Genomic DNA, 12,817 nt, shown 5'->3' with positions numbered 1-12,817 from the left:
TTTCCTTGAATTTTGAATTTAAACTTCTTGAGATGAGTATACTATTTGGCACAAAAAGAGGGGTGGTTATTGCAAGTAATGTCCCTTGCACATAAAAAAGAATGAGGTGCAGCCAAGTGTCTCTTACACTCTAGGAGTATGTCTTAATACCAAAAGTGCAGTAAAACTCTCAAGAATATTATATTCATGTCCTGGAAAATCTTGAGCACGTGGGTAGTAGTAAATTTTGCAGATTACATAAAAAGTACTCATTTACAGTGTGTAATAGAGAACAAGATATGCTAAAATACTTGAAGAAGGTTTTTTATTATTTACACCGATTATGTGCTGTACAAATTGTCCATTTGCAGATTAACTCTTTTTATTCTATAATTTACTCCAAAGAGGAAAATTAACATATGCATGTTTTTGTGTATGTACATAAATATGAATATGTATATAAAACTAAAAATGCTGCTTTACTATTAGAGCTGTGTGGGGTAGACAGAGTTTCATGCTTTTGCAATTTCTTCTATTCCAGAACAAAACATAAAAAATAAACATTTCCAGTGAACTGAAATACTGGGAGGAAAAAAATTGTGGTTTTGGGTTAATCAAATGTTTTGTTTCTACAAAATGGAACCTTTTCTTTTTATTTAGACTTTGCATTCTGTATGATATAAAAATAAACTGAAACAAAAAATCTAAATGTTCCATTCCAAAAAGGTCACAATGCTTTTTCTCAAATTTAGTTTCAAAATAAATTTTCATCACAAGTGGTACGTTTCTTGAAAAATGTAGCTGTTGACAAATCAACATTTTCTGACAGAAAACTATTCTATTGGAAAATTTCCAACCAGCTCTACTTAGAATTGAAGCTTTATTGTGCATTCTCTGTATATTAACATCACTTGATATATTTTTTTTTAAATTTGAGCAATATATGGTGGGAGTGAGTTTTGCATTTCTAAATCTTTAGGCCTGCCTATCCACACATGGAATACATATGCGTGATTTCTGAATGTTAGAAGTACAAATGGATTCAGATGTTTAGCTCTTTGTCTCTGCTAGTTCTGGCTCACCTCACAGAGTCAGTGTAGGATAGACCAAACACAGTTTCTGAAAATAGAGTAGCTAGAGTTACTTGCAAAGCGCTCTCTTGGGGACCAATAAAGTCTCTCTCTGTTTATGTAATGAAATCAGGGAGCAAGGGTCTGCTGTAGTTTTTTGCTGATGAGATTCCATTGGTATTGTCTTTCAATGAAAAGACTGAATTTAATAAACCTTTAGTCTGACTTACTCTTTCTCATGATGTGCTGCCTAGCCCTAATGGATTGCTGTTGATAATTTTGGGTTGTTTTGTTTATGTAGTGTTAGAGCTTCTCTTTAAGCAGCTGGCTGGAAACTGAGATGAAGGCTCCCTTAATTCACTTTTAATAAAAGATCAGTGGGTTTATTGTGGGAAAAATAGAATACAGATGTAAACTTTACCTGATAAAAGAATTAAATGTGTGTTTAACCTTTCTTTCTTGTTTGTTCAGTGCTACTGGTACTTAACCCTCTTTGTTTTTGAGACTATTATTTTTCTTTGGTGATTTTACATTTTAAATTTGACTTAGATTGTAAAAACAAACTATGCTGATGATTTTCATCTCATGCTCACCAAATCCCTCAGATTTTTCAAAATATTTAAAAAGTAATCTCCAGACTAAAGTCTCCTTAAAACCTTTGCCCCTGCTCTGGGACAAAAGTTCAGAGAAACTTCTGATGATTTTGATTTGGAAACTGTAAAACAAAAAATGGTATGGTGTGAATTGTTAAATTAAGTTTTGTTCTCAGTCTGCCAGGCTTGTCTCCAGAAGTTTCCAATTAATATCCAAGAATGCTTAATAATATCCTAAATGAATGTCATATTAAAGATTTTTTTCTCTTTTTATATTAAATCTAGTAAGGAAAAAAAAGCCCACTAATGAAAACAAAAATAATTAAGCGTGTCTTATTTTTGTAAAAGAAATAGCTTCATGTTTACATGGCAGTAAGTTAACCCTCTAGAAAGAAAATAACAAACTCAGAGAAATTTTTTGGTAATTGTTTCCAGTATTTTTTTAAACAAATCAATTGGCAAGATGTGTGCAGTGATTTTTTTTATCAAAACAGTAATTTTATTTTTGGTACTTGGCATATGTAGGATTTTACTTAGGGGTTATGGAAGTGCTGGGTTTTTTGCTGTTCATCTTGTCTACAGTAGAAATTAAAACAAAACTTCTTATGGAGGGTAATCCCAACTCAAAATGTTCTCATATTTTGTTTCCTCAACAAAACTGTTTTTTGCAAATCCCTGGAAAAGAAAATGTGACATTTTCAGATAAATAGCTTGAACATTGCATTTAGGATTTACAAGAAAGGAATCTTATTATGCTCTAATTACCAAGTCTATTAAACCCACTATGTACACTTTATCTTTAAAAAATGAAGCATCCTATTACCTGCAAAATAATTTTCCACTAGGCACACTTTTAGATTGACAAGAACAGAGTCATCAGCATGTGGCCGAGACTGGAACACAAATGCTTAGAGTTAGAGGTGATCTGTGCAGTGATTTTGTTTTTCTAATGGAAGTCACCTTGTATTTAAGGATCCTCAAGATGGTCACAACCATAACTATAGTGCCATAAGAGTAAAGGAATTTAGGTTATTAGGTGTAAAGTAAGCCAAAATATATTAATGCCATAGATGGAATTACTACTGAAATTTTATTCTTTAATCTGAATTCAAAGATTAATCTTGTTGGGATGTCGTTTTGGAAAGCTTCCTCAACACTCGTCCCCAAGCACCTCTCCTTTACCTACACTACATTGATGACATTTTCATCATCTGGACCCACAGGAAAGAATCCTTTGAAGAATTCCACCGGGATTTCAGTAATTTCCACCCCACCATCAACCTCAGCCTGGACCAGTCTACACACGAAATCCACTTCCTGGACACTACAATACAAATAAAGGATGGTCACATTAATACCACCCTATACTGTAAACCAACTGACCACAATACAGATCTTCATGCCTCCAGCTTCCACCCTGTACACATTACACGATCCATTGTCTACAGCCAAGCCTTAAGATACAACCGGATTTGCTCCGATCCCTCAGACAGAGACAAACACCTACAGGATCTCCATAAAACATTCTTAAAACTACATTACCCACCTGGAGAGGTGAAGAAACAAATTGACAGAGCAGATGGATACACAGAAGTCACCTACTACAGGGCAGACCCAACAAAGAAAATAACAGAACACCATTGGCCATCACCTACAGCCCCCAACTAAAATCTCTCCAACACATCATTAAGGATTTACAACCTATCCTAGCAGATGATCCCTCACTCGCTCAAGTCGTGGGAGGCAGACCTATCCTTGCTTACAGACAGCCCTCCAACCTGAAGCAAATACTCACCAGCAACCGAACACCATACAAAAACACCACTAACCCAGGAACATACCACTGCAACAAATCGCGTTGCCAGCTCTGCCCACACATCGACTCTAGTGACCCCATCACAGGTCCTAACCATATCAGCCACACCATAAAGATCTCATTCACCTGCACATCTACTAATGTAAAATATGCCATCATGTGCGAGCAATGCCCCTCTGCCATGTACATTGGCCAAACCGGACTGTCCCTATGTAAAAGAATAAATGGACACAAATCAGACATAAAAAATAGAAACATCCGTAAACCAGTAGGAGAGAACTTCAGTTTCCCAGGACACACTGTAAATGACTTGAAAGTTGCCATTCTTCTACAAAAAACTTCAAAAAAAAGACTTCAAAGAGAAACTGCTGAGCTTGAACTGATCTGCAAACTTGACACAATCAAACTGGGTCGAAATAGGGACTTGGAATGGTTATCTCATTACAAGAGATGATTGTTACTGTTCACTCATTCTCACCTCCTAATCAGTGGTTGTGAATAGGCCTCAACTACTTCCCCATTGTTGTTTAACCTTGGATATGTATATATATATACCTGCTATCTGATTTCTATTCCTTACATCTGAGGAAGTGGGTTACAGCCCACGAAAGCTTATGCCTGCAGAAATTAAATTTGTTAGTCTTTAAAGTGCTACAGGACTCTTGTTGTTTTTGCTGTATATAGACTAAAACGGCTACCCCTCTGGAACTGCTGTTATGAGCAGTTATGTAAATGAGACTAACACTGCAAAGGTGTTTTTCCTCTTTAGACAGCACACCCATTTCTTTTGGATGTTCTGGGTATATTGTTATAACTGATTTTCAGAACTGCTTCTGTATATACAATATGGATTGTACGTTTGGAGATTTTTCTTAGGCTATGTCTTCACTGACGGCGGCAAATTCACCGCCGTCAGATCTACTTCTCTGGATCGACTGAGTGGTCAGTGAAGACCCGCTCAGTCGATCCAGAAATCGACGTATTAAGACCACCTTCTCAAGTGGCGTAGCACTGCGTCGACGGGAACGTGGTTCCCGTCAGCACAGTGCAGTGAAGACGGCGCGCAGAACAGAAGCAGAGAAGTCGACAGGAGTTACGCAAGTATTTTGCGTGGCTTGCGTAACTCTGGTCGACTGCCACTGAATGTCCGGGGTAAGTGAAGACAAGCTGTCATGCTGGGTAGATGGGGGGGGTAGAGCATTTGTTATATTGTTTGACCTCAGCATGTCAAAATCATAATAATTCACGTAATATATGCCATGTCGGGTACTGTTAGAAAGGATGTAATGTGCTGAGTAAGATGACAATACTTATGTTCATGTGTTATATATGTGAAATGGAAGTTATAGATATATTTGAGATATCTGTATTTCAAATTGTGCTGCCTGGGCAACACCCCAGATAGGATGGCGGCTGGACAATAGCCTGCTTAATGGCCCATTAAGATAGTCACGGATACAAGGGGCCCAGGAAGAAACTAAAGGTATACCTGAAGAGTTACCAGGATTGGCCCATGTGACTCTGGACTCCATTTTAGTTCCTGTAAGTTTCCACAGACCACATGGCCAGGAAGAGAAGGTATATAAGACCAAACCACAGAAGCCATTTTGTCTGCTATCCTGAGTTTCAGCCACCTATTTATCTCTAGATCAAGTCATCTGCAACTGAATCTGTATAACAAAGGACTGAGACCCATCCAGGTACTGGATGTATACCGGAGGGGACTATACAAGCCTGCAACTCCACATTTCTTCTAGAAATCTGATGTATATGGACTTTCAATCATGTGTATGTATCTTGTTTGCTTTGACCCTTTAACATTTCTCTTATGGTTTCTTTCTTTCTTTTTACAATAAACCTTTATTTTTAGTTACTAAAGGGATCAGAGAGCACCTTTTTAGTAAAGAGCATAGAGTTTAAATTACTGGTCTCTTTACTGGAACTAGTGCTTATTTGGGAGCCAGAAGCTGAAATGCAGTAAAGGGGGCTGTGTGTATTTGTATACTGGTTTCTGTGGGGATTCAGAAATGCAGTTTGTGGCTGGTTGGGAAGTCTGGCTTCAGTGCCATCCACCAGTGCTGGGAGAATCTGTTCCCTTTTTACAGCCTGCCCTGACTTTGGCATTTTCAGGTGGCTACCCTGGGCACGGGACCGGTCACACAAGCCCTTAGAGAGGAAAATTGAAATCTCAGTGTTTGCCAGTGATTGTTTATGGAAAAGGTGCTAAAATATGCCAATCAAACTCTGGCTGGATAATGACTCACGTGTTTTCTGCGGTGAAAGGGGAGTATATGAAGAGTAACTTATCTTCTCATTTAGCTGTTTACATTTTTTATGGTGAATCACATTATATTGCCTATAAGTTTAAAAATGAATCTTAGGGTTATATCTAAAATACAGCAGAATTGTTCTAAAGTGCTGTAGAGTGGTGTAGACTTCTGTGAAGTCTAATGATATGTGCATTCTGTGGCTTTCTTGTAGTTTTTGACAATTAAATCAATATAATAGAGTTACCAGGTTACTCTTAGGAGAACACACAGAGCTTCTCCCCCGGCTGATCCCTCACAGAATTTTAATTAGCCAGATAGAGTGAAGGACAGCATTTTAAAAAAAGGAGGAAAAAACTTGTACATGATGTTTGGAGATACTTGAAAACAGAGGGGAGATTACCTAAGAGGTAATAGTTTTCACTCTGCATTCCGTTATATTGTAGGTGATGTCCATGTGATAAACTCAGTCTATTCTGACTGCCTCAGCTGCACACTTCCCATCTCCAGCATGATTATTGCTAAGTTTCTAAATATTTTGGGGTAGCAGGGGACAGGAAACATAAAGCAACTTGCCCGAGAACTGTTTGCTTCTCTTCCCTCATCCTTCCCTCTCTCCTCCCAAAGGAATTTCTCTATGAAATTTTAATGACTAGTGGTTGAGGACAGGTAATATTAAGTTTTGGAAAAAGTACAGGATTAAACTCCAGAATCTCATGAATCACCAAATCACCAGCTGAACAGCATATGCTCTATTCCACCTTTCTACCTTTCTGATATTAGAGGGCACTTGTTTCTAGTTATGGTAAATCAGTGCATCTAGTATAAACTGTACACCCATATTGAGATTAAGACTAAATCTAAACAAATTAATATTGTAACTAATTCATAAATGTCAAACAGCATAGAAATGTCTTGGGATCATTTCACTCTTTTCTATATAGACACAACTTCTCTCTTTGGTATTTGTCATTCCGTCTTTTTCTTTAAAAAAAAATCGTGATGAAAGCTTTCAGGTGACAATCCAGGAGAATGTATAAGGGGCCCAACCGAATGATTCCAAAGACTGCAATATGTTTTCCTCCTCTCTAATAATATATATTCACTGAAGGATAGTAAGATTTTCTAAGTGTTTATATAAAAAGTTTTAGTGTATGTGGTAAATTTCCACCATGGTACATGGGAATGTAGATATTTTACATCCATTAGTATGACTCGTGCCTATAGCTTTCTTCATGCTGCAGTGAATGTTTAATGGTACAATATAAATAGAAAACCAATATGAATTTAGCTAAACAACTCCTATTTAAAAATGAGTTTTAATGAGAGTTATGAAACTAAATACGCAAGTAAACTTTGAAATTCTCAAATTTCCACTCTACTTAATATGTATAGAATTGGCTTTGGGTATGTATCATTCAAATTATGAGTTCCTGGGGGTTTTTTTGGTGGGATTTTAAAACGTTTAGAAGCTGAAATAGCCCTAAATTAAACTGCATTTTAATAGTAAATCTTGTGGCAAAAATATTCTGTGTGTAATAAAGATTTGAGAATTTGCCAGGGATGTACTTAATTTTAATTTCAGACCCCACTGCGTGCCTTGAATGTGGTGATTCTTCCCAGTTAGATATCACTGTTCATTTTTTAAAACATCCTAGACTTCTGAAGTTTTGGAAAGTTGTGCCTTTGCTGTTGTGTTGTGCACCACTCAAGAGGCTCATTGTCTTTTCCTTTGCTTTAGAATCTGCCAGTTAATTCTTGAATATAATTAATTTTATACCTAAAATTTCATCTCAAAACACAAACAGAACTACACAAATAAGTCTTATGATTTTAAGGGGGCTGCATGTTTATTGAATTTTCCTAGCTGAGAGAGAACTTTAAAAACTCAATAAATTTTCAAACACAATGCAAATGTGTTTAGGGAAAAACTAAGCTCAGATGAAGTGACCAAGCTGTCCTTGCTTATGTAGATGAAAATACAGTATCCAAGAGACTGAGCAAGTGTTAAATTGCCTCACCCCATTATTTAGGCTGGAAAACAGCTCTCCGAGATGGTTACTTAAATACTTTTCCACTCTTGACCATCTGAAAAAATATGCTTGAATCGATAAATAATTACACTTTTAATACAAACAGTTTTTTACTCAGTTTAGCTGAAAAGGCAAACTGGTTTCCAAATTGTTTCATTTGGGTAATGGTGACTTAAATTGTTCTGTAAGCATTACACTCACATTTCTTTCGACCAGTTCTGTTTAGAAAGCATAACATTTCAAAGTGGTTTATTTAATAAAGCTAAGCCAAAGACTGGAAATGGAAGAGAATGTTCTAAAGCCTTGAGGTTTAAGCTTATACTTGGGGATGAGGAATGTTGTTTTAACTTAATGTAGAAATTTGCTTTTAGTAAAACAGCATTAGTTACAAACTGAGCCGGAATGATTTTCAAATCAGAATAAAAGGTCATATAGCGAGTTTTTAAAGTATACATTTTATTGCGTGTTTTAAGCAAACACAACATTATAGTAGGCTACCCTAAATGAAAACTTCCAGGTTGTCTGTAAATGCAAAATAATCAGTTTAATCAAACAAAAGATATTGACTATACTGAAGCCTTAAAAAAAACCCTACAAATTGGAGTCTGATCATTGGAAAAAGCAGCGTTGCTAGTGAGCAGAATGAGCTATTAGTTGAAGTGGAAGTATGGTATGAGTAACATTGTGAACTCTTAGAAGGGTTTGGCTTGCTAGAAACTTCAGAAATATAGGATGGACATTAAAACTGACTAGCTCTTTATTTTTTTCAGTGATCAGTCTTAATACTGAATCTACTAGGTGGTTGGTTGTCATTCTAACTGTAATAAATATAAAATCTACTAATCAGTACTATAAATGGGTGATTAGTATTTTAATTATCAGATGTCAGTGTATGAATTTCTGACTCAGCATGCCTAAACTTGAAGTAATTGGTAGGAAGCAATTAATTGAAAGTAATAAAAACAGATAATTTAAATATTGTCAAGAGTTTAGTAGCAGGGTTTGTGCTTTTTTCAGAAAAATTAAAAAAAAATCTATTTCTTATGATTCTTCAAGATGAAATGTGTCATTGCATAAAGATTTGAGTGTTGAAGTGGAAGAGCAGAACAATGATGCAATGATGAACTTGATCATGTGAATGAGATGTTTTCAAGGACATTATCTTTGTAGCTGCAATAACAACTGAAGTCCTTTTTTCAGATCTTCTATCAGCTCTTTAGCATTAACTTTATTCAAGAGAAGTCTCTGACATTTTGGCTGTAGAAAATGAAAATTAATCAACTGATTGCTTTTATTATTACGCAAAATGAACTGTTTAAAGAAATTACTGAAACTTTTTGAGATACAGGCTTCTGACCGCTACATTCAGCGTGATTTGTTGTAATCCTTGTTAGCAATGGGTTTAAGACCCTGTCTCTTTAGAATTGATCTTCACTTCATTACTTTTCATAGCATAGTCCTTGTTTTTGTAATACAATACATGTTTTCTGTTTGAAAACTAGTCATGTTTGATAGTGCCACACCACTACATTTCTTGAACTGTGTATGGAGGTTCAATGAGGGGAGTGACTAAAATGAAAAACAGGTCAAAGGTGGGGTTTCAAAGTAAGTAACAGCTCAAAGATCAAGCTTGTTTAGAATGGGGTGAATTGACTGATTAGAGTGACAAATTATTGCTGAGGTGCTAATTTTCTTTAACTGATAGATGATAAGGAATGTTTTTGTTGTTCATTTCTAGAAATGCCTTGTAAGCAGATGTCTGGGAAGAATATCCTTTTAACAAAAATTCTATCTATGGGGCTACTTATGATATTCTTGGAATGACTTGTATATGGAATTAACAAAAATGTTCCATTTCTTATTTTGTATTTTAATATTTCATTAAAGAGCATAGAACAAAATGATTAACCACAAACATAATAAAAATAGTTGTCCTGCCTTAATGGTGGGTCATATTGTTCTTTTTGTGTTTCAAACAAGCTGCTTTAGAAGTGCTGAATTTTTTATTGTCAGCACCAACTCAGCAAGACTAGGCGATAACTGAGTTTAGAGTTCAAATAAACGAAACCAAAACTTGAGTATTCATCTTGGACATTACAAAAATGTAATATATTAATTTTAGAAACTTTTTTAAAAAGATACTCAAGTCAAGCTTGTGTTTCTGAGATGATGCAGAAATCACTAAAAGGGTCACTTAGTTCTTATGGTGAAGTTGTTTCTGGCTCATTTTGCTTAGACTTGATTAAAACCATTCCTTGCACATAGCAAAATCTGGAGTCTTGTAGCCCGGATGTTGTTAAGTAACTGATATGTCTATTCTTTTTTCATTCTTCTTCTTAGGGTCAGTATAGGCCATCTGACTTATTGTGTCCAGAGACATATGTCTGGGTACCCATTGAGCAGTGTCTACCTACACTTGAGCACTCTAAATATTGTCGCTTCAACCAGGACTTAAAAGCAGGTAGGTTTATAACAGAAGGTAGGCCTGCAAATTGTCGAATTTATTTTTATAATCTATCACTGTCATCATCAGCTGCTAAGATTTTCCATAAATCTTTATATCTATTTTTTAAAAACACCACACACAAAAAAAAGTATTTCCAGTAATCATAGCAAATAGAGAGCATGTCTTCGGCTAACAGATTTGTGTCTATTAACAGTATGCAAATGATGAAAAGGTTTCAGTGTACCATAAATTCTATATAATATTTGTAATCTAAAGTGAATGTTTCCTAGTGGCTTTATATAAATTTATACATTATTTATTCCGTCCATTTGGGTGATGAGCTAAATGACCAGTCTTTTCCTTCTTTAGACTCAAGTCTGATGCAAGCATTTGAAAAAAGAAAAGTCAGTAAGGATAAATATCTTAAGTTGAAAAGAGTACTAAAATTAAGTTAAAAGGGACCTCCAAATGCTTTTATTAACAAAAAGATTCAATACCTGTAGGCGATTATGTGATAAATACCTCAAATAGGGAAGGTAAGAAGAGCATTGTGCATATGACAAATCTTGACTTTTTACCTGGTTTTACCTTTTAGTGCCTGGATTGCTGCTTCCACCCAGTGATTTGTCAGCATATGCTGTTCTGATCAAAACCATTACAATTTAGAATATAAAATAATAAAGGTGAAAAACAACATCATAGATTTGTTTTTTTAAATGTACCTGCTCCCATCTCTTCCGTAGGCCAACTACATGCTCCAGAAAGGTTCTGTGGGAGTATGATAGCACGGGCATAGTGCTTACCTGAGGTGGCACTTGGACAGGAAGCCAGCACTGCACGTCTTTGTGAGACCTTATTTAAAAAAATAGTTTAAAATGAGGTGCTCAATACCCTTCTTTTTTCGCCACAAAACTGTCTCTTCTTAGCCCCACTTTTTGAGGTCACAGATGTTCAAAGAAGTAAAACCATTAGAGTCCACATGGCTGGAATACAGATCCTGATGTTTGAAACTGTGGTTCCCTAATGATAATTCTTGTCTTTCTGTAAGCATGAACAGTAATGGAACTAACTATTATGTGCCCTTTTTTCTTTAATTCTTATTTAAAATAATAGGAGTATTTCCATGTATTTTAGTGTTAAGGTTTTTTAGTGTGTAGTTGATATTTGGATGTAGAATTAGTGTTGCAGCGGCAGTGTATGTACAGTGAGTGGAAGATGGGACGATGTATTGTCCTTTTCTTAAGCTGTCTGGTTGACTGAAGGGGTTATATCTTCCTGTTACATTAGTTCCTGTCTAATTAAGGGATATCATATGCAATAGTAGCAGTACTAAGTGGTACCATGTCACTGTTTCACTCCCTACAAGTAAACTATTGCAGGGAATAAAACAGTGGTATAAGATACTTGTTTAAAAAGTGCTGCATTAGTGCAATACGTGAATTTACAGTGTATTTAGGACTATTAAATTAGGATATCATGGGATTGCAAACATTTATTAAGCCTCACATCATTCCAGTAAGGTAGGGGTGTAATATACTTTGTCATCATGCAGTTAGATTACTGTAATATTCTTAATATAACCATGTTGAAATTGAAATTTAATGCAGAATGCAGCAGTGCATTTATTAAACAGGGTTTCTTATTGGAAAAATATTACACCACTGCTCAGTAATCTGCACTGACTGCCACTAAGCTTTTGGGTGGATTTCATGGTATTGACTTTACCTCGTGAAGTTCTAAATGACCTGGTGTCTGAAAGACCTCCATTCTCCAGACTTGATGTGTATGACCTTCGGCAAATAATTTAGTCTCTCTTAGACTCAGTTTCCTATCTGTAAAATGGGGATAATAGCACTTCCCTATCTTGCAAGAGTGTTGATAAACACATTAAAGATTGTGAGGTGCTCAGATACCAAAGTAATGAGGACTATATAAGTGCCTATTCAGAAATGTTACCTTTTAAATATTTAATGCAGACATTATGTTGGGTATTTTACAAAACATACCACCAAAGACAGTTCCTTCTCCAAAGTTTTTATAATAAAACTACAACAATAACAAGGTGTAGTGGGGAACAAGAGGAGGGAACTTATTTGGAATTTTTTTTTTTTTTAAGTGCTTCTGGGCATCATGGAAAAAGTAGTTTTGAGGAGGCATTTAAATAGGGAGGGTGGTGGCTTGACAAAGCAGGACTAAGAAGTCATTGCACTCCCAAGGGAAAACATGGAAAAATGAGCATAAGACATGAGTGGGCTAAGGTAATAAATTGGTCTGGAGGCTGGCTTTGTTCCTTGCCCCAGGAAAGGAAAACGTTGTGCTTGTTAAATAACCTGGCCAAAGTAGGTTGGCGATTGTGTGGCAATTAATAAACTTTGGGATAAAGGATAAGATGACCAGAAGTCCCGATTTTATAAGGACAGTCCCAATATTCAGGCTTTTTCTTATATAGGCGCCTATTACTCCCCACCCCTCGTCCTGATTTTTCATACTTGCTATCTGGTCACCCTACTCGGGGAGCATCAGCACGTATAGACTTTGGAATCCTTATCTTAAGAAACATTTGGAAATTTTAAGATGTAAAATGTTGTATCTTTATCAGTACTGAATATCTCA

The 12,817-nt window shown here is 35.9% G+C and overlaps 1 protein-coding gene across 5 annotated transcripts in view; it reads left to right on the top strand.

Annotated features, from left to right (window-relative positions):
- Positions 1 to 12,817, top strand: part of ATE1 (arginyltransferase 1) — a 147,487-nt gene that overhangs the window by 113,784 nt on the left and 20,886 nt on the right. For 4 of the 5 annotated variants that reach the window (XM_067561344.1, XM_067561343.1, XM_067561342.1 and 1 more), the window contains exon 11: positions 10,099 to 10,219. The exons of the other annotated variant lie outside the window; for it this stretch is intronic. In XM_067561344.1, coding sequence (XP_067417445.1) covers positions 10,099 to 10,219 — 121 coding nt within the window. The remainder of the gene's footprint in view (positions 1 to 10,098; positions 10,220 to 12,817) is intronic. 5 annotated transcript variants of the gene reach the window in all.

Source organism: Emydura macquarii, unplaced genomic scaffold (genome assembly GCF_026122565.2).
Source record: "Emydura macquarii macquarii isolate MOO-44397 ecotype Brisbane River unplaced genomic scaffold, CSIRO-AGI_Emac_v2 contig_2372, whole genome shotgun sequence".
Classification (NCBI taxonomy): Eukaryota; Metazoa; Chordata; order Testudines; family Chelidae; genus Emydura; species Emydura macquarii.
Note: the sequence above shows the minus strand (reverse complement) of the source record. Positions and strands in the feature narration are given on the sequence as shown.